The 23,301-nt window shown below is 38.4% G+C and overlaps 1 protein-coding gene across 1 annotated transcript in view; it reads left to right on the plus strand.

Annotated features, from left to right (window-relative positions):
* Slc7a13 (solute carrier family 7 member 13) overlaps positions 1–19,945 on the plus strand; it is a 23,737-nt gene extending 3,792 nt beyond the window's left edge. Inside the window, exons 2-4 of the mRNA XM_028779498.1 lie at positions 6,948–7,079; positions 16,471–16,832; positions 19,350–19,945. Of these exons, the coding sequence (XP_028635331.1) occupies positions 6,948–7,079; positions 16,471–16,832; positions 19,350–19,604 (749 nt within the window). The 3' untranslated portion in view covers positions 19,605–19,945. The remainder of the gene's footprint in view (positions 1–6,947; positions 7,080–16,470; positions 16,833–19,349) is intronic.
* Positions 19,946–23,301: the final 3,356 nt, after the last annotated feature.

Here is a 23,301-nt window from a genome sequence, read left to right on the forward strand (position 1 = left end):
CTACACCCCCCCCCACTCCCACCTCCCCACCCTCAAAATTCCCACCCCCTGGGGCATCCAGCCTTCATGAGGTCAAGGTTCTCTTCTTCCACCTATGCCCAGCAGGGCCCTCCACTTTTACATATTCAGCTGAAGCCCTGGATCCCCCCCTAAGTGCTCCCAGGCTGGTGGTTTAGACCCTGGGAGCTGTGGTTGGTTGGTATTGTTGCTCTCCTCATGGTGCCACAAACCCTTTCAGCTCCTTCAGTCTTCACTCTAACTCCTCTATTGAGAACCCCATGATCAGTTCAATGGCTAGTTGTGAGCATCTGCCTCTGAATATGTCTGACTCTTGAAGGCCTCTGAGGAGATATCCATATCAGGCTCTTATCAGCATGCACTTCCTGTCTTCCACATCAGCATCTATCTTTGGTGATTGCACATGGGATAGATACTCAGGTGGAGTGGTCTTGAGACGGCCCCTCCTTCAGTTTCTGTCCCTCACTTTGTCTCCATATTTGCTCCCTTGAGTATTTTGTTGCTCCTTCTAAGAAGGACCGAATCACCCTCACTTGGTCTTCCTTCTTTATGGGCTTCATGTGGCCTGTGAGTTGCATCTTGGGCATTTCAAGGTTCTAGGCTAATATCCAATAATCAGTGAGTGAATACCATGTGTCTTCTTTTGTGATTGGCTTACCTCACTCAGGATGATAATTTCTAGTTCCATCCATTTACCTAGGAACCTCTCGAATTCATTGTTTTTAATAGCTGAGTAATACTCCATTGTGTAAATATACCACATTTTTTGAATCCATTCCTCAGTTGAAGGACATCTGGGTTCTTTCCAGCTCCTGGCTATTATAAATAAGGCTGCTATGAACATAGTTGAGCATATGTCCTTATTATATGTTCGAGCATCTTCTGGGTATATGCCTAGGAGTGGTATAGCTGGATCCTCAGGTAATGATATGTCCAATTTTCTGAGGAACCGCCAGACTGATTTCCAAAGTGGTTGCACCATCTTGCAGCCCCACCAACAATGGAGGAGTGTTCCTCTTTCTCCACACCCTCGCCAGCATCTACTATCACCTGAGTTTTTAATCTTAGCCATTCTGACTGGTGTGAGATGGAATCTCAGGGTTGTTTTGATTTGCATTTCCCTGACGACTAAGGATGCTGAACATTTCTTTAGATGCTTCTCGGCCATTCGAGTTTCTTCCGTTGAAAATTCTTTGTTAAGCTCTATACCCCATTTTTTAATAGGGTAATTTGGTTGTCTGGAGTCTAATTTCTTGAGTTCTTTGTATATATTGGATATTAGCCCTCTATCAGATGAAGGATTGGTAAAGATCTTTTCCCAATTTGTTGGTTGTCGTTTTGTCCTATTGACAGTGTCCTTTGCCTTACAGAAACTTTGCAATTTTATGAAGTCCCATTTGTCAATTCTCGATCTTAGAGCATATGCCATTGGAGTTCTGTTCAGGAACTTTTCCCCTGTGCCCAAGTATTCGAGGCTTTTCCCCACCTTCTCTTCTATTAGTTTCAGTGTATCTGGTTTTATGTGGAGGTCCTTTATCCACATAGACTTGAGCTTTGTACAAGGGGATAAGAATGGATCAATTTTCATTCTTCTACATGTTGTCTTCCAGTTGAACCAGCACCATTTGTTGAAAATGCTGTCCTTTTTCCACTGGACATTTTTAGCTCCTTTGTCAAAGATCAAGTGACCATAGGAGTGTGGGTTCATTTCTGGGTCTTCAATTCTATTCCATTGATCTTCCTGCCTGTCTCTGTACCAATACCAGGTAGTTTTTATCACTATTGCTCTGTAGTACAGCTTGAGGTCAGGGATGGTGATTCCTCCCGAAGTTCTTTTATTGTTGAGAATAGTTTTCGCTATCCTAGGTTTTTTGTTATTCCATATGAATTTGAGAATTTCCTTTTCTAACTCTGTGAAGAATTGAGTTGGGATTTTAATGGGGATTGCATTGAATCTGTAGATTGCTTTTGGCAAGATGGCCATTTTTATTATATTAATCCTGCCAATCCATGAGCATGGGAGATCTTTCCATCTTCTGAGATCTTCTTCAATTTCTTTCTTCAGAGACTTGAAGTTCTTGTCATACAGGTCTTTCACTTGCTTGGTTAGATTCACACCAAGGTATTTTATATTATTTGCAACTATTGTGAAGGGTGTCATTTCCCTAATTTCTTTTTCAGTCTGTTTATCTTTCATGTAGAGGAAGGCTACTGATTTGTTTGAGTTGATTTTATAACCAGCCACTTTGCTGAAGTTGTTTATCAGGTTTAGGAGTTCTCTGGTGGAAGTTTGGGGGTCACTTAAGTATACTATCATATCATCTGCAAATAGCGATATTTTGACTTCTTCCTTTCCTATTTGTATCCCTTTGACTTCTTTTTGCTGTCTAATTGCTCTGGCTAAGACTTCCAGTACTATATTGAATAGGTAGGGGGAGAGTGGGCAACCTTGTCTAGTTCCTGATCTTAGTGGGATTGCTTCAAGTTTCTCTCCATTTAGCTTGATGTTGGCTACTGGTTTGCTGTAAATTGCTTTTACTATGTTTAGGTAGGGGCCTTGAATTCCTGATCTTTCCAAGACTTTTATCATGAAGGGATGTTGAATTTTGTCAAATGCTTTCTCAGCATCTAGTGAGATGATCATGTGGTTTTTTTCTTTAAGTTTGTTTATATAGTGGATTACATTGATGGATTTCCGAATATTGAACCATCCCTGCATTCCTGGGATAAAACCTACTTGATCATGATGGATGATTGTTTTGATGTGGTCTTGGATTCGGTTTGCTAGAATTTTATTGAGTATTTTTGCATCGATGTTCATAAGGGAGATTGGTCTGAAGTTCTCTTTCTTTGTCGGGTCCTTGTGGGGTTTGGGTATGAGTGTAATTGTAGCTTCATAGAACGAATTGGGTAGTGTTCCTTCTGTCTCTATTTTGTGGAATAGTTTGAAGAGAATTGGTATTAGGTCTTCCTTGAAGGTCTGGTAGAATTCAGCACTAAAACCATCTGGTCCTGGGCTTTTTTTAGTGGGGAGGCTTTTGATGACTGCTGCTATTTCTTGAGGGGTTATGGGACTATTTAGATGGTTTATCTGCTCCTGGTTTAACTTCGGTACCTGGTATCTGTCTAGGAAATTGTCCATTTCATCCAGGTTTTCCAGTTTTGTTGAGTATAGGCCTTTGTAGTAGGATCTGATGATTTTTTGAATTTCTTCAGTTTCTGTTGTTATGTCTCCCTTTTCAGTTCTGATTTTATTAATTTGGATACTGTCTCTGTGCCCTCTGGTTAATCTGGCTAAGGGTTTATCTATCTTGTTGATTTTCTCAAAGAACCAACTCCTGGTTTTATTGATATTTTGTATTGTTCTTTCTGTTTCTATTTGGTTGATTTCAGCCCTGAGTTTGATTATTTCCTGCCTTCTACTCCTCCTGGGTGTATTTGCTTCTTTTTGTTCTAGAGCTTTTAGTTGTGCAGTCAACTTGTTAGTGTGTGCTCTTTCCAGTTTCTTTTTGTAGGCACTTAGAGCTATGAGCTTTCCTCTTAGCACTGCCTTCATGGAGTCCCACAAGTTTTGGTATGATGTGTCCTCATTTTCATTGAATTCTAAAAAGTCTTTTATTTCTTTCTTTATTTCTTCCTTGACCAAGTCATCATTGAGTAGAGAGTTGTTCAGTTTCCATGTGTACATGGGTTTTCCATTGTTTTTGTCATTATTAAAGACCAGTCTTAGTCCGTGGTGATCTGATAAGATGCAAGGGATTATTTCAATCTTTTTGTATCTGTAGAGGCTTGTTTTGTGACCAATTATATGGTCTATTTTGGAGAAGGTACCATGAGGTGCTGAGAAAAAGGTATATTCTTTTGTTTTAGGATGAAATGTTCTATAGATGTCTGTTAAGTCCATTTGGTTCATAACTTCTGTTAATTTCAAAGTGTCTCTGTTTAGTTTCTGTTTCCATGATCTGTCCATTGCTGACAGTGGGGTGTTGAAATCCCCCACTATTATTGTGTGAGGTGTAATGTGTGTTTTGAGCTTTAGTAAAGTTTCTTTTATGTATGTAGGTGCCCTTGCATTCGGAGCATAGATGTTCAGAATTGAGAGTTCACCTTGGTAGATTTTTCCTTTGATGAGTATGAAGTGTCCTTCCTTATCTTTTTTGATTAATTTTGGATGAAAGTCGATTTTATTTGATATTAGAATGGCTACTCCAGCTTGTTTCTTGGGACCATTGGCTTGGAAAATTGTTTTCCATCCTTTTATTCTGAGGTAGTGTCTGTCTTTGTCACTGAGGTGCGTTTCTTGTATGCAGCAAAATTCTGGGTCTTGTTTGTGTATCCAGTCTGATAGTCTGCGTCTTTTTATTGGGGAATTGAGACCATTGATGTTAAGAGATATTAAGGAAAAATGATTGTTGCTTCCTGTTATTTTTGTTATTAGAGGTAAAGTTATGTTTGTATCTTTTTTGGGAGTTGTTGGAAGATTACTTACTTGCTTTTCCTAGATTGTAGTTTCCCTCCTTGTGTTGGCATTTTCCATCAATTATCCTTTGAAGTGCTGGGTTTGTGGGAAGATATTGTGCAAATTTGGTTTTGTCATGGAATATCTTGGTTTCACCATCTATAGTGATTGAGAGTTTTGCTGGGTATAGTAATCTGGGCTGGCAATTGTGTTCTCTTAGGGTCTGTATGATGTCAGTCCAGGCTCTTCTGGCTTTTATAGTCTCTGGTGAGAAGTCTGGTGTAATTCTTATAGGTCTGCCTTTATATGTTACTTGACCTTTTTCCCTTACTGCTTTTAGTATTTTTTCTTTGTTTTGTGCATCTGATGTTTTGATTATTATGTGACGGGAGGTATTTCTTTTCTGGTCTAGTCTATTTGGTGTTCTGTAGGCTTCTTATATGTTTATGGGCATCTTGTTCTTTAGGTTAGGGAAGTTTTCCTCAATAATTTTGTTGAAGATATTTACTGGCCCTTTAAGTTGGGAATCTTCATTCTCATCTATACCTATTATCCTTAGGTTTGGTCTTCTCATTGTGTCCTGGATTTCCTGGATGTTTTGAGTTAGGAGTTTTTTGCATTTTGCATTTTCTTTGACAACTATGTCAATATTTTCCACCGTATCTTCTGCATTTGAGATTCTCTCTTCTATCTCTTGTATTCGGTTGGTGATGCTTGCGTCTGTGACTCCTGATCTCTTTCTTAGGTTTTCTATCTCCATGGTTGTCTCCCTTTGAACTTTCTTTATTGTTTCTATTTCTAGTTTCAGATCCTGAATGTTTTTGTTTAATTCCTTCTTTGTGTTTTCTTCCATTTCTTTAAGGGATTTCTGTGATTCCTCTTTAAGGGCTTCTATCTGTTTACTTGTACTCTCCTGTATTTCTTTAAGGGAGTTACTTAATTCCTTCTTATAATCCTCTATCATCATCATGAGAAGTGATTTTAATTCTGAATCCTGCTTTTCAGGTGTGATGGGGTGTTCAGGGCTTGCTATATTGGGAGAATTGGGCACTGATGATGCCAAGAAACTTTGGTTTCCGTTGCTTATGTTCTTGAGCTTGCCTTTCGCCATCTGGTTAACTCTAGTGGTACCTGCCCTCACTGTGTAAAACTGGAGTCTGTATTTCCAGTTATCTTGCTTATTGCAGAGCTCCTCAGAGTCCAGAGGTCTCTGTGGTCTTATGCTCCTAATCTCCTGGGTGGAATAACTCCTGGGACTCAGGCCACCTCTTGGATCTGGAAATCCTTCTGCTCTGAGTGCAGTGGGTCCTCGATGACTCAGGATTCAGTTTCAGCTGCTCTGAGTGCAGTGGCTCCAGCTGCTCTGAGTGCAGTGGCTCCTGGATGACTCAGGATTCAGTTTCTCAACAGGACAGGAGCAGACCGACTCTGTGTCAGCTGCTCTGAGTGCAGTGGCTCCTGTATGACTCAGGATTCAGTTTCTCCACAGGACAGGAGCAGACCAACTCTGTGTCTGCTCCAGCCCAGAGGACCAGGCAGGGGCAGAAGGGAAGTGGAATTCCGGAGGGGCGGGGTTTGGGTAGCTGCTGTGCCCTGGATGTCCCTGGCTCCCCGATCTATCTCTGGGGTTTAGGGAGTGAGATGGAGTTCTTACCAGCTGCTCTGAGTGTAGTGGCTCCTGGATGACTCAGGATTCAGTTTCTCAACAGGACGGGAGCAGACCAACTCTGTGTCTGCTCCAGCCCAGAGGACCAGGCAGGGGCAGAGGGCGTTTTTTTTTTTTTAAAGGGCCAGATCACCAATTAGACAGAAATAAAAAAAGGACCCATCAACCTGTCACCTGGCCTGTCTCCACAGCTCTTGTTTTTGCTGGCAGTCACTTAACATACTCCTGATTTTCACTTTTGTCTATGCGATTGCCTAGTGAGGCACTCTTCTTCTTGACATTACATCTCATGAAGTTTCTGTTTAACATTCTGTTCCTACGATTTGAACACAGTGCCTACTTCTCACTCAAGGAGTGTGGAGACTGGGGAAGGCTTCAAAGGGTACTGCACCTTAACCCCAACTCTAGTGTCTTAAGAAATGCATCAGTGTGCAGTAGTAGTTTGTCTCTGAGTGTGTGGGGGTGTCATGGCAGAATGAACGGAAAGAATGCTGTCTGATATTTGATACGTGCAATTTTAAAACTAAGTCTATGAAGATCCTTGGTCTCATGAAGGCTGGACGCCCCAGTGGGTGGGAATTTGAGGGTGGGGAGGTGGGAGTGGGGGTGTAGGTAGGGGCACATCCATAGAGAAGCAGGAGGAGGGGTGATGGGATAGGGGGTTCCTGGGTGAGGGGGGATGGGGTAAGGGGATAACAAATGAAATGTAAATAAACCTCCAATAAAAAAAGCTGTAAACACTACCAAAAAACCATTTATTTTTAATTTTTCTCAAGTTTGATGTTACTGTTTTGTGTGTTATAGGGGAGCTGAAGAAACCCAACAAAACAATTCCTAGATGCATATTTACAGCACTGCCTCTGGTGACTGTGGTGTACATACTGGCTAATATTTCCTACCTGACAGTTCTGACACCTCGGGAAATTCTCTCTTCAGGTTGGTATATGTAAATAGCAAGACAGTAAATAAAATACAGTTCTTCTAGCATAGCTGTGCCACGTTGCCAGTCAAGATGGCTGTGCACTGTTCATTATTAAAGTGAGAGGCTCAATTCATGATGTTTTAATAACAGGGTGGTGAGAGTATGATTCATTTCAAACATAGCTATGTGCCTTCTGATTATGTGGAAAAGGTATGTGTAGTGCAGATGAGTGACACAGATTCGAAGTATTAGTTACTGTTTGAATGATCTCAGGCAGAGTGATTCTGCATAAACAGTAACTATGTCTTTTAATAAGTGCAAACACTTGATTGTCAATAATCTGTGTGACACTGTGAGTGGCAAGTTTGAAATGAGGGACTTTGGCAGCTGAATAAGCAAACACTAATAGCTAGTTGATGGCTATAATCAATATTATTAGTATGTGAAATAGATACTTATCTTAAATAACTCTAAATTTTGTGCTGACAAATGACCCTAAATAAATTGAAATTTTGATTCAAGCTACAACTGAAGAATAAAGAATTAAAGACTGTGCCAGGGATCTTTCTAGTGTCTTAAGACACTAATATTTCCTACCTGATGGTTCTGACACCCAAGGAAGTCCTGTCTTCAGGTTTCTATATGCAAATAGCAAGCCAGAAATAAAATATAGTTCTTTCGGTACAGTTGAGTCACATTGCAGTCAGGATGGCTGCACACTGTTCATTATTATATAGACTTGACTCATGGTGTTCTAGTAACAGCTGGTGAGCATGTGCCTGTGATCTAGAGCATGCTAGAGCACTTGGAAAGCTGAGGCTGGAGGATCTCTAGGTTGGAGAGACCTTTTTTAGGAAAGAAAAGAAAAGAAAAAAGAAAAGAAAAGGAAAGGAAAGAAAAGAAAAGAAAAGAAGTGAGAGAGAGAAACTCTCAAAGATAGACGAACTGTCACTTAAAGATGAATAGCACATTCAAGTGGTAAAAAGAAATCTGAAAAAAAGAAAGAAAAACAGGGAAAATGGGGGACCAGCTGTCTCCTACCACCATACCTCAAGTTGTCACCTCTTGACATAAAGCCTGTCACTCAGTAACTTCGGACTAAGCAGTATTGAGTGACTCTTCGTGATTTGGTGGGTATTAGAGAACTGGGGGTAAGTTTCTTTACTGACCTAGAATCATACATATTTATAAGGTATCATACAGTACCTCGTCACAGTATATACCGTGTGCAATGGTAAAATCAGAGTGTTCCGGATTTCCAACTCCTTCGACATGATCATTTGTTTACTTGGGGACATTTCAAACCTCAGCATAGGTTTAATATAAAAGTCCCATGGAATTGCCTCCACTGCAATATGACTACACTGTAGAATGCTGCCAAGCGTTGTGCCACAGCAGAGTTGGTTCTCTATGGGTCTAGATATACTCGACATGAGAGATGAGATGGAAGCAAGCCTCCATGGGAACAAAGCAAATGCAACCAACCCTGTGTAGATACACTGATTCAAGAACTACCTGAGCTGTGTCAGGGGTCCTTTGTAACAGTAGTTCTCAACCTTCCTAATGCTGCGAGCCTGTAACACAGTTCCTCATGTTGAAGTGACCCCAACATAAAATTACTTCTGTTGCTGCTTCATAATTGTAATTTTGCTACTGTTGTGAACTGTAATGTAAATATCTGATATTCAAGATATTTGATATCTGAACCCTTTGGAAAGGTCTTTCTTAGAGTTTTTATTGTTGTAACAAAATATTGTAACCAAAGACCAAGTTAGGGAAGAATGGGTTTATTTAGATTTCACTTCACATTGTAGTTGATCAGTGAAGGAAGTCAGGACAGGAACTCAAATGGGGCAGGAACCTGGAGGCAAGAGCTGCCGAGGCTATGGAGGGATGCTGCTTACTGGCTTGCTCCTCATTGCTTGCCTGGACTATCTTCTTATAGAACTCAGGACCATCAGCCTAGCAATGACACCACCTACAATAGGCTGGGCCCTCCTCTATTGATCACTAATTTAGAAAATAAATCTCATGGAGGTATTTCCTTAACTGAAGCTCCTTCCTCTCTGATGACTCTAACTTGTGTTAAGTTGACATACAAAGCCAGCAAATACAGGATCATTTGAGCCCCCAAAGGAGTTGTGACCCACAGATTGAGAACTACTGATTTATAATGCCAGCTATGAATGTGGCCAGAGCTACTTGCCAGTGACCACTGAGGATGTGATTCACTGAATCTGGCACTCTTTGTGACTATATGATTGTAGGCAGTGCTCTGGCTATACTGGCTACTAGAGAAATGTAAAATATTCTTTGGAACAGCATAGAAATTGCAATAATTTCATAAATAGCCTAATAGCTTGGGCCTGTGTGGAAAACTCAGGAAGCTTCTAACTTTCGTTTGTAATTTTTTTTTATTACTGCTCTTTTCAGGTTTACAATCTTCAGACTTGATTTAAAATTTGAATTGTTACTTTAAAATTTTAATATGTATACTTTTACTACATTAGAATCTCAAGTTGAGAAAACACTCAGAACAATGTACAAAAATGTACACTTAGGGAAGACTCATATTATCAGTTTTGTAGCACAAAATTAGAGATCACCAAAATATCCAAAAAGTTTGAAATAAATAGCTCATCTAAGTCTATATAATAGACTATCCTGGGTTTTTGTTTAAATATTTAAATTGCATTTGTTTATCTATCTATCTATCTATCTATCTATCTATCTATCTATCTATTTATTTATTTATTTATTTATCTATTTAATGTGTGTGCATGTGTGTTCTGTTGTGTATATGAAAGTCAGAGGACAACTTGCAGAAGCTTATTCTCTCCTTCTGCCATGTGAGGATAGAACTCAGGTCTTCAGGTATTGCAGCAAGCACCTTTACCTATAGAGCCCTCTCACTGACCCCATGAGGGTTTTAGAAGGTCATATTGTTGATGGACACTTAAGAGAACAGTGGTTTATGATGTGTTAATGATGGAAAAGGTTCTACATTTTCATGCAAATAAAAAGGAACTAGTGAACAGGTTTTTTTGCTTTATGAACTGCATGATTTATATAACTACAGATATGGTTATAAACAAAAGAGGTAAGCTATTAGGAGTTACAGACTTGAGGGTTGGCGGTATGCTTTCAATCAAGAGTACAGAAATATTCCAAAAGACTATGGAAGTTTTAGAATATAATGTAAAATGATGTTACATTTTCTTTAAGGCACATTGGGATCTATGATAATAGTCTCTGCAGTTTATATATAAAAAAGCTCAGACAGTCTAGTCACATGTATGGTGTTTAATCTGTACGTGCCAGATTGCTGTCATGTTTCCACACTTACTGTTCTCTTAAGGAAAAAAAAAAGAGCTCTTTTTTAAAAAATCTTATTTTAATATTTGTATTTGCTTTTATTTTGTGTGCATTGGTGTTTTGCCTGCATGTGTGTCTGCATGAGGCAGTTGGATGAACAGGAACTGAAGTGACAGACAGTTGTGAGCTGCCATGGGAGCTGAAAACTGAACCTGAGTTCTCTGCAAGAGCAACCAGAGCTCTCAACCATTGAGCCATCTCTTCAGCCTGAAAGAAAAGTTCCTCATGTGGGTGTGGAGGCACATGCCTTTAATTCCATCTCTTTAGAGGGAGAGGCAGCTGGATCCTTGTGAGTTGGAGGGAGGCATAGCAAATTCCCTGACAAGCAGAGCTACATACAGAGACCTTTTTTCAAACCAAATCAAACCAAACAAACAACTACCAAATTTTTATTGTGAAATTTTTATACATGAGGAAAGAAATGTGTTTCTTTAGAATTTGGAATGTGGAAAGAGTGTGGAAGGATTTTTGGCTCCAACATTTTCAATCTGCAGACCAACCAATCCAGAAGCCCTGCTGACAGGGTGTTCGCAGACTGCTCACAAGCTGTTCTAGAGGTTTCTGAGCCATACTTAAAATATGGCATAGTAACATGGGGCACAATAATCTAAATGGTTAAGAAGTGATGTGGAAACAGATATTAAGAAAGTTTCCTTGTTCAGGCTGCCTACAGGAAGTTTGTCTCAAATACCTAGCTGCGTTAAGAAATTTGAACTGTGAGTGGAAATTTTAGAATTAGTTACTAACAAATTGATGCAATCATTTTTGGATGAACTTTGTAGTGTTTCTCCTATTTAAAAACTACACATTTATGAGCTCATGAGATGGCTCAATGGGTCACGCATTTTCTGTGAAACCCTAGTGACATGAACTGGATTGTTGGAACCCACAGTGGAAGAAGAGAGCTGACTCTTAAGCTCAAAGTTGTCTTCCTCTCTCTCTCTCTCTCTCTCTCTCTCTCTCTCTCTCTCTCTCTCTCTCTCTCTCTGTATGAACCTCCTATACACATCATCATCATCTTCATCATCGTGAAATAAAAATTAGAAAAAAAGAATTGTATGCTCACAAGTCATACTTCTAAGAATGTACTCTGAACAGAATTATATAAATAATAAGAATTGAAGGCACAGAAGCCAGGCATAGCTGGTCTACATAGGTAGTTCTATGTTATCCAGAGCTATATAGCGAGACCCTATGTCAAAGCAAATAAAAATTAATAAATAAGAAAGAAAGAATTTTCATGAGAAATTTTTGACATCAAAATAATTTCTTGCTGTGGTCAATAGCCAGCTATATCATGCATTAAATTGTTTAACATTATGCTCTTGTATTTTTTATTAAAGTACATTTTGGGGGAGGAGGCCTAGAATCTTGCTATATAGCCCAGGCTGGTTTGGAACTTTGATCTTCTCTTCAGCCTTCATTTTTCAAAGACATTGCTATGAAGCTCTGTTTTAAAGCACATTTTCAATTAACAAATAATTGAAAAATAGCCTGTAAATCTATCAATATAGAATAAATGGATAATCTATGATTATATAACAGAGTACTGAGAAGTACCTAAAATAATTAATTATATGGATGCATGTGTATCAATATGACCAAGATACACGGGAAGTGAACAAAAGCAAATGTAAACATTCAGTCACATGAGAATCTCCACACTCATGTACAAACACACACAACTCAAGCATCCAACCCTCATAGGCTAATATAATATAATAATATAATATAATGTAATTTATAATTACAGAGAAACACAGGATAAGGAAGCAGCCAGATGTTAGAAGCATTTACATCTGGAATACATGAATAAGAACTTGGTGAGAACAAGGACTTTTTGACTTTATAGGCTTCACTATTTTTCATTTTAATATATATATGTATATATATATATATATATATAAAACAGTAATATATATTACATGCATAATATATATTACATGTATAATAAAACTTTAAATAAAAATATAGAAAATAGTTAAAACTGAGACAAAAACTTGTAGAATAATGCTAAAAATCATACAGGAGTATAGTCTTTAATTTTTATTAAAATACCTTTAATTTTTGAAACTCAGTGTGGGTAGAGCTATATGAGATGTTCGAGCTATAAGGAATTGTGGTTGTAGAATGTTCACTGAGAAACTGAAGATTTCCTGTGCAGTATGGGAAGGAAATATTTCAAAACATATCTGAAATGATGTAGTGTGTTAAAGTCTGGGTGTCTAACAGCAAGACCTTATTTGGAATGAGTAAGAACACTCAACAGTATATTTTTAAGTAACACCCAATTCGGTAAGATAACAGTCAGGAATGGGTGATGTGGCAGGTGGGGCTATTTAACATAGGTTAAGAGGTGAATGTGGCAGTGCATATCTATAATTCCGGCATTTAAAAACTGAGACAAGATGATTACACATTTGTAGCCAGCCTGGGATACATAGAAGATCTTATTTCTAAACTAGCAAACAAACACTGATTAAGAGGTAAGATTGTGGGAACATGGTGGAACATACCTTTAATCCTAGCACACAGGAGGTATTGACAGGCAGATCTCTCAGTTTGAGACAAGCCTGATCTACAGAGTCAGTTCCAGGACAGCCAGTGACAGACATACCCTGTCTCAACAAAAAAATGAGATCTTAAGGACATGATCCACTGATAATTTAATTTGGCTACATTCTAAAAGTCTTATTGTTTATTATACATCAAACTACTGATGTAATGATGACTTGTCTGGAAACCTGTGGACAAAATTAAGAGCTTATAGGACACCTACCTCCCAGGGACATTAGATTCTGCTCTGCTCAGTTCATAGAAAACGCAACTTATTTTTTTGTGATGGGAAGGTCTGCCTTATCATATATTTTCATAGTTCAAATTGGAGTCAAGAGAATTTCCATGAGTAATGCTTATTTTTGTCTATTGGCAATTTCTTTAAACATTATGTTTTCTTTATTCTTTGACATTTTCATAAATGGATGCAATGTATTTTAATCATCTCCACTCCCTCATTTCCATCTTTCTTTCTTTTTTTATTGGATGTTTTATTTACATTTCATATGTTGTCCCCTTACCCCATCCCCCACCCTCCCAGGAATCCCCTATCCCCTCACCCCTCCTCCTTCTTCTCTGCAGATGTAACCTCTATCTACCCCCTCCCAACTCTCCACCCTCAAATTCCCACCTCTTGGGGCGTCCAGCCTTCATGGGGTCAAGGATCTCTTCTCCCACCTATGCCCAGCAGGGCCTTCCGCTCTTATGCTCTTACGTATACAGCTGAAGCCCTGGATCCCTCCCTAAGTGCTCCCAGGCTGGTGGTTTAGACCCTGGGAGCTCTGGTTGGTTGGCATTGTTGCTCTCCTCATGGTGCCACAAACCCTTTCAGCTCCTTCAGTCTTTACTCTAACTCCTCCATTGGGAACCCCATGATCAGTTCAATGGCTAGTTGTGAGCATCTGCCTCTGAATATGTCAGACTCTTGCAGCCCTCTGAGGAGACATCCATATCAGGCTCTTATCAGCATGCACTTCCTGACTTCCACATCAGCATCTACCTTTGGTGACTGCACATGGGATGGATACTCAGGTAGAATGGTCTTCAGACGGCCCCTCCTTCAGTTTCTGTCCCTCACTTTGTCTCCATATTTGCTCCCTTGAGTATTTTGTTGCTCCTTCTAAGAAGGACCGAATCACCCCCACTTGGTCTTCCTTCTTCATGAGCTTCATGTGGCCTGTGAGTTGAATCTTGGGCATTTCAAGATTCTGGGCTAGTATCCAATAATCAGTGAGTGAATACCATGTGTGTTCTTTTGTGATTGGCTTAACTCACTCAGGATGATAATTTCTAGTTCCATTTCCATCTTTCAAATCCCCTTGGATTCCATCTATTGGTAGTTTTTATACTGACTGTAATATTGAGTTTGTGTTCCTAAGGTGTTTTTTTTTTTTTAAATTTTGGCCTTCAAACACAAATAACAATTTCAGAATATGCTTTAATGGTTTCTCTAATGCAAGGTTTCTGAATTTCAATACACCAATATTTTGGAGCACTTTGGTTTGGAGTAGTCAGTATTGAACCAGAACGTCACATAGGAAGCAAGCACATGGCTGTAGGCTTCGATTGTTCAAAACCTACTTTAATAATGGTTCTTAAACACTTCAACCTCCCTTCTAGTTTATCTAAAAGAGGCGAGTGAAAAGAATGATTAATAAAAAACGGGAATGTGGACCTATTTAGAAGTAGTACTTTGGGACAATTCTAATCTTTGTTGTCAGGATTTCAGCAGTCCAGTCCAAAACATCAAACATGAATCATTTGCAACAGCTTGATCCAGAAGAAACTTGAGAGTCTCCACTGAATCATCAAGAGTCCACAAAAGCTGCAAGCAGCAGCCAGAATACCACAAGATGCATTTCTCTCTCTGAAGCCTTAACAAGTGAAGATCAATGAAGACCAGAAAAGCGTTGCAAGGTGAACCCATGCAAGATCATCTTCTCACTGTCTAAGGGATTATATTTATATTCTTTCTAAACAACATTTGCCCTCTCAAGAGTCTGTGCCAGCAAAATATCATATGCCTTCTCACAAGACAGCTTCCAGAAAAACATGTGGTGACATGTCTATTCTCATCAAAACATCCTCTCACATGTCTGGTTCAGCAAAATAGCCTTTCACGTCTCCTTCAGCAAAACATCCTCTTACAAGACAGCTTCCAGAAGAACATCATATGACACAACTAAGTTTCTAAAGATACCAGAAAATTTCACTTCACATCACCATTGCCCTATTTCCCAAATCCTAGACTACATGTTTTTATAAAACTGTCCTGAGTATCACAAGATGTTTATCAGCATCTCTGGCTACTACCCACTAGGATGTCAACAGCAAATGCCTACTTCTCCAGTTATGGAAAATTAGATAATTCTCTAGACATTGTCACATGGCCTCTGAAGAATGAAGTCACTTGCAGCTAAGAACCATCAACCTGTAGCTTAGAAAATTTTTTAGTATCACAAATATTTTTGATCTGTGTGTAATTTATGCTCAGTTTTTACATTTTACATTGTACTATGGTGTTCAGTCCAGCTGGACAATCAAGTGGGACCCTTAGACCCTGTGGAGAGGACTGAGATGTGTGAGAAAATAAAAATGCACAGCAGGTCAAGAATTTTGATCAAGCTGGCAAAGATTTTATTGTTCACACAGGTTATATACTCTGAAAACAGGATATGGGGAGGGGTAGGAAAGGAAAGAGGGCTTTGCAGGTGAAGAAGGAAGCTAGCTGCAGCTGTGGGGTCTAACTAGGTTATACCTGTTGTTCTCACAAAGCCTTTCCATTACCAGGGGTTCTAAAAACATCTATCTAGCAGGATGATGGCTAAATCTAAAGATCAGGAAGAAGGGTTACTAAGGTGGGTTGGTATGAGGCCTTGTTTGAAGTTCTGAGAACTGAAAATACAGCAAGTGAATCATGGAAGGTAAGCAGAGAGAAGAATAGTAGACAGGAGAGCCAAAGATGAGTGTTTGCCAAGAGTAAGGTCTTGCCATGGCTTCCAACACTATGGTTTGGGTGAGTTTCAGATTCTGTCAGTAGTTCTGTGTTTTGCTTTTTCTGACACTAACTAACACTAAGTGTGTCAGCATTCTCTCTGCTAGTCATAGTTTATAATCATACTTTCAATTTCCTGAGCACAACTAATGCATTTCTCAACTGTTTATTGAAAATTCATTATTACAATGTCTGTCTGTGAGTAAATTACTGATGTTATAAATAAGGCATGAGGGGTCTTTGCCTTCAAAAAGTTCCTGATCTTTTCAGCAAGACATAAACTTAACTATTCATGATGCAGTATGGTGAACCAAATTAGGCACCAGCCTAAGATGCTACTTAAATGTGAAAAAGGAAATAACAAATTTCTCTTTGTAGATAGTTTTTAGATTTTATGTTTTGTCTGTGAAGTATTTGTATAAAGGTTTATCATTAGATTCTCTTTCTCAACACACTTTTGCATATTTTTTTTTCTGCAGATGCTGTGGCTCTTACATGGACAGACAGGGTCATTCCCAAATTAACATGGACTGTTCCTTTTGCTATTTCTGCCTCACTGTTCAGCAACCTTGTGATTAATGTACTTGAATCAGCAAGATTGTTATATATTGCAAGTGAGAATGGCCAGCTGCCCTTGTTGTTTAGTACCCTGAACGTCCACTCTTCACCCTTTATAGCTGTGTTACTAAATGTCAGTATGGGATCCATTGCAATTGTCTTAACAAATCTAATTGAACTGATAAACTATCTCTATTTTGTTGTTTCTATTTGGAGTGTCTTAACAACAATAGGAATCTTGAAACTGAGGTACCAGGAACCCAATCTACACAGACCATATAAGGTAAAGGTGGGCTGGGTAAATTTGCTCCATATGAAATCAGATACATGACTGTATTTGAAGAGTATATTTGGAAAATCTACATGATATATGTTACTATTTAGCAAACTTAGAAGCAAATATGGATAATGTGGTCTTTATTTTCATTTTGTTCATGGTGAATAAGCTTTACTTAATAAAAAATCTCTTAGGTTTGATCTAAGGATTTGTTAATGAGAAAGGCAGATGTTTTTGGATGGTGGGACAGATCACTGGAAGTCATTTGACCTGAGATTGCATGGCTTACGTACATCATTATTATGCATGCTGTATCTTTTACAGTAAAGAAAGATATACCAAATGATAGACAGAAGATGTAAACTCATGAAGATATTTACTGTTATGAAATATCAGCTTATTTGGATCATCAGCAGATTTCTTCTCTTGAATTTTATTACTGTAAACTTGCTTTTAGTTGAGGGAAGAAAATATGTCATGTAAAAAGATAGCATTCTTTCTTCACAGAAAAAGTAACAAGCAAAAATTTGGCAGCATGAGGATGTTATCAGGGAGAGAGTCTACACACATAATGAATAGTCTCGATTGGCTGGTAGCAATGACCAAAGCTTTGTTGGAGGATTACCTGTCCTACAAAAGTTAGACACCCTTCCTATTTATATCCATATTAGAGTAGAGAAAATGCATTTTTAGGAAGTATGTCACTTGTCAAAACTCATATAACACAGAATGAAGCTAAGATTCAATTCTCACAGTCTCTATAGAGTGTCTGACTCTTGCTAAATATAAAATATCAAAATCCAGAGAGAAAGGAAGTGATGTCCTAGTCACCAATTCTGTGGATTTACCACTGTCTTTTCCTTTCAGTCGTGCCTTCTGCTTCTCCCATTCAGCTATCACTAAACTCTTGCATATTTGGGAACTGGTTGTAATGTGACTATATTGCAAGCCTTGCTAGACTCTCTTCTCTTGGTACAGAAATAAATGAAGCCCGGCCCCTATCAGTGTATGGTTGATGTCCATTTTCTCCCTGGAAGTACATCCCAGAGTGTCCTCTCCTCCTAATCTCATATCTCTATCTTTTAAGATCTTTTGCCTCATTGCTGTTTTCTCACTCACAATTCTATCACTGACTAAGTACAATTGAGAGGAAGTTATGAATTGTTGATAGGGTCCCAAAACATCAGGAAATACAAGGTAATATCATTAAGAATTTGGACTCAGGCTTATACCACTGATTAGGTACAATTGAGAGGAAGTTATGAATTGTTTATAGAGTTCCAATATATCAAGAAATACAAGGTGATTGAGAATTTGGGCTCATGCCTAGTTCCTACCTTCTTTTAAGATTCCTCTAATTTCACTGTTGACTTATTATCCATATCTTCAATGGACACAGTCAGTACTTGCCCCCTAAGAATCTTGGCTGGATTATATAAGCAAAGGCATGCAAAAATTCAGTGTATAACCTTAACAGCTATCATTGTACTATTATTTGACTTACATGTGCTTTTTAAAAAGTAAGGACAACCTTATGCACAAATGGTTAAATATTTTTTTTTTGGCCTGCCCTCATGAATCCTCACATCCTTCATTCAATTATTTGATAAAATACTGATCTGTGAGATGGTGAGTTTTCTTTCTTACAGGCCTATAAATAATTAAGAGGAGACTGTTATTTAGGACTCAAATGAATTACACACTCACTAAAAAGTTTAATCATTTCAACCACTGTATCATACCAGTAGAGTATAGATTCATGTCTTCTATAGAGATCTCAAAATTGCTTGTCTAGAGCTAGGTGGTATATATCTATAATTAAAGTTAATTTAGAGGCTTTGGGAGACTGAGGCAGAAAAATTATGAGTTTAAAGATGACCTGAACTACTTAGTGGGACCCTGAAGGGAAAAAAAATCAAGGGTAATGTAGTATTAAGTGTGGGATGTTTATATTTCTAGCACAATCCTGGTACCAAGAATGAATCTTTAATATTTTATCAAAACAAAAATAGAATTATTTCAGACTGAAAATTTTCTGTCTTAATATATTTCTTTTTAATATGTGAAACGACTACAATCCTAATATTTGACTGTTGATATTAACTTGATTAACCGAGGGTAAAAATAGTTTTTCTCTTAACTTGATCAGCGATTTAAAATATTTTCTATGGAAAATTGCCCAGAACCCCCTCCATCCCAGCAGTCCTAGAAACTCCTTCTGAATAAGTTCATTCCACTTATGCCTGCAGGTGGTCAAATGATAATCAGCATATGCTTATGACCATCCCCACTCATAAAGAGTCAAAGCTAGCTTTTAATGCCCCTTAGCCAGCACCTTCTCTGAGTAATCTCGACATTCCCTTTCATTGTGACATTATAAGTCTTGAGTACATTGATCTATCTAAAAGGCGGACTTACCCTACTCTCTATCATCAGCTTCCTATTATTGTTACTTATGGGACTATTCAGCCATCCTATATGGATTTTCACATCTAATTTCTTTCTTCATTTTTATCTTTTCAGGTGTTTTTACCGTTCACGTTCATAACAATAGCCATCAGCCTGAGCTTGGTTTTGATTCCGCTCGTCAAGTCTCCAAAGATGCATTATATCTATGTGTTTCTCTTCCTTCTCAGTGGACTGCTGTTTTATGTGCCACTGATATACTTTAAGTTGAAGTTGGTTTGGTTTCAGAAGTTGACTTGCTATCTGCAGTTACTGTTTAATATTTGTATCCCTGATGTGTCTGATGAGCACATGCCAGAAGAAGAAAGTTGAGAAGAATAACCTTTTGTGAACATACCATGTTCCAGATAAAGGTTAGGTGTAGGTTAGACTAGTAATGATGGCAACTCTAGAAATGGAAATGGTGTACAGAAAAGTACACAGGAAGTTCCTGGTTTTTAAAATGACAAAGGAAGTGGCTGGAGAGATCTCTCTGCTGTTAAGGGTACCAGTTTCCCCTCCAGGAGTCTGAAGTTCAGTTCACAGGCCCCACATGGAAGCTCATAACTATCTGTAGCTCTAGTCACAGAGGGTCCAATATCCTCTTCTGGATTCTGCAGGCACTGCATACATATGGTGTATAGACATACATGTAGACACCCATGCACATTTACCAAAAAACAAGGAAGAAAAATAGCAAAGAAACTATTACATGTAACTAAACTCTTTTGTAATAAAAAATAAAATTCCTAGTTTGTATAGCTTCACTTTTAAGGATGTCTTTTTCATTCTTCTGTTTGTTTATCTGGATTTTCTACTGAATGTATTCTTATAATAAAAATTAATGATTGAAATTAAAAATTCTCTCAATAGTTTTTCTCCTTTAGTAGCATAAAAAAAAAATCAAACAAAGTCATTTTCATGTCTGAAGCCTACTTCCTTGTTCTAGCCTAAAATTTAGATTCCTGCCTGAAATTACTTCTTCTAGCCTAGGATTCAGATTCCTGCCTGAAAGTACTTCTTTGTTCTAGCCTAATGTCAGATAAGCCCTTAGAAACAGTGATCACTGGAGTGTTCACTTTCATGGAATTTTGATTATTGCCTTGTTTGTCCTTTGACTATTTGTGTTTATTGTCTTGCTTGTTCCTTGACTATTTGCATCTATTGTATTGCTAGTTCCTCAACCTAGAATTCACCTTAATACTTGCATGTAATTAAAATGGTATAAAAGCAAAAGGAGGAGGGGGGATGGGATAGGGGTGTTCTAGGGAAGGGAAATGAAGAAAGGGGATGACATCTGTATTGTAAATAAATAAAATATAAAAACAAAACAAACAAACAAAACAACAAAAAAACCCAAGTACCCCTCTTGCTCAGCAACCTTAGCACTGGATTTACAGATGGAGCCTGCTTCAGTTCTTGCCTTAGCTCTCCAATGATGTGCTTTAACCTGTTAGTTAGGATACACCCCTTTCTTCTCCTAGTTGATTTTGGCCAGTGCTTTATCACAGCAACAGAGAAAACTAGTCCAGACTAGTACACACACATTTACCAGCTTTTCACCTTCAAACCCAAGGTACGCTAACCAGGAAAAGTGGCCAGATGAAGTGTTCTTAAGGACTGTGTTAGTTACCTTTCCTGTTGTGGTAAAATACCCTGACAAATGTAGTTTATGGGGGAAAGAGTTTATTTTGGCTGGTGCTAGAAGGGCATGGTTCATTGGTCAGGAAGACAATGCAGCAGGCAGGAAAGGCATGGTGGCAGGAGGAAAATGCTGACTGTCACAGTCTGCTGTCCAGGAAGTAGAATGTGAACAGAAGCCAGTCATCGGACAAAGCCCCCAAGTTGGTCCCTAGCAACTCTCAATATCCAGAAAGACTCTACCTTTTACAGGCGCCACATGATTCCCAAGCAATACTTCCAGCTTGAAACCAGGCTTGCAAACATTTGAGCTTGTGGGGGCCACCTCACACTCAAATCTCAATGGTGATGAAAGATAACAATCATTCCCTTTAAAATCAATTAAATACCCCTGAGTTGTGTTGGTGTCTTTCTTTTTTGATTGGTTCTCACTGTGGACCCTAGGCTATCCTCATATTCAGAACACTGCTGTCTCAGCTTCCCAAGGTCTGAGATTATAGTCATGAACCTAGCTATGAATAGGCTTTCTCAAAGTGAGAATTAAATGAAATCATAGAGTAAAATATGGTTAGTGATTGTCATGTGGTAAATGCCAAATACTATGTTAACCTAAAATCCCTAATTATTTTATTTTTTAAATAAGTATATAATAATACACATGATTTAGCCTGTGGAGGGTATGCAAATTAGAGACCTTCCCAAATATAAAAAAATGCTCTATAAAATTGAAAAAAGAAACCAAAACAGGTGAATAGTAGATATAAAACAAGCCTTTATCAAATGACTGGGTCAAGTGAATGGATGAGGGAAGTCACATGTGTTAAGAGTATGTAGTGATAATTTATTATTCTAAATTTCTAGAAGAAACAAGCATAGGACCCAAATGAATGCTGTGGAAAACTCAACATCTTATGATAGCATGGAGAATGCAAGGATATAAACTTTCTGCGGAACACAGTGTGTGTTCCTGCTGATAAAGGGCTCTTTTGTACCCTGGGAAGTCCCTGGAGCCCCTTGTAGGAAAGTTCTTTGCATTGGATTAATGTTAGGGCTTGTCTCAACTTGTCTGGAATTTTATCTAATAATATTGCATACTTATCTAATATCAAATTTCAATTTATGTAATATGAATTCAGCATATTACCATAAACAGAACTCATTAAAACAAACGAAATGTACTAGAACAAGTTGTTCCTCATAAAAGCCAGTGACTTCTGTAATTCTCTTTCCTTTCTGAATTCTCAAGGCTCTTACTGAGTCTAAACAGAATTCCACCTAGAATTTCATTGACTGCTGATTCCAATCTTATCACAACAGCTCTGTATTTTTAAAAGAAAAAATGTATCATTGAAAGATAATATTTTCTTTTGCTCACAGGAAACATGCACTGTGTTTTTCACTGAAAGATTCTGGCTTACATACTTTCTGACATCACATTGGCCCTCAAAGCCAGTTCTCCTTTTGGGTTTTTTTAAAAGCTGGATGGCACATTCTGCAGATGTACTTTACAAAGCAGAGCCCAACTGCTGTGAGTTTATGTCTCCTGGAAATGGCAGGGAAGCTTTATCCATGATAGCTCAACAACAAGACCTAACAAGTACAACAGCAATAGACAAGCTAACTAGAAGAGGGAACTCTCATGGAGTCCACCCACCTAGATGAAGGACTGCAGGCGACTAAGGAGTGCTGAGAACAAGACAAACAATTTTCCCTAGGATGACACTCCTAATTGATTATTTAATACCTACTTGTCTGCTCTGAAATCGTTTATGTATCAGTAACAATAAAAAGACAGAATAGATTGTATTTATATGTCTAGGCACATCTATCTATCTATCTATCTATCTATCTATCTATCTATCTATCATTATCTACCTACCTATTTATAAAGAAAGAGGAACCATTAGTTTGAAAGGAATCATAGGAGGCACAGTGTAGGTGTTGAGAGGAGGAACGAGAAGGGGGAAAGATCATACCACTACACTTTGTTACAACAAGCAGTAGCTGGAATCACGGCAATGATTTGGATGCTTAGTCAGCAGAAAGTTACCTCAAATGGCATAAAGCAATTACTGTACCTGTAGGAAGCCCTCTGGAAAGAAAGAAATGAGTTCTGTTTAAATATTTTGAGCTGAAGGGTGAATCATACAGGTGGGGCTTTGAAGGAATTAATTGTGAAGCTTCTTTTACTGCTCTTCAGGAAAACTGTTGAAAGATTGTGGGCACTATGGTTGAGATGTGGACTATGGTTGAGAGGGAAGCTGTTCCTGGACTGCTACTATTAAAAAGGGACAGTCACTGTGTCTCAAGTCACTTTGAGTGTCATCTACACTCTAATATGTACCAGGAATCAATCAATCAATCTCTCTCTCTCTCTCTCTCTCTCTCT

The sequence above is a fragment of the Grammomys surdaster genome, unplaced genomic scaffold, assembly GCF_004785775.1.
Source record: "Grammomys surdaster isolate TR1022 unplaced genomic scaffold, NIH_TR_1.0 97, whole genome shotgun sequence".
Classification (NCBI taxonomy): Eukaryota; Metazoa; Chordata; class Mammalia; order Rodentia; family Muridae; genus Grammomys; species Grammomys surdaster.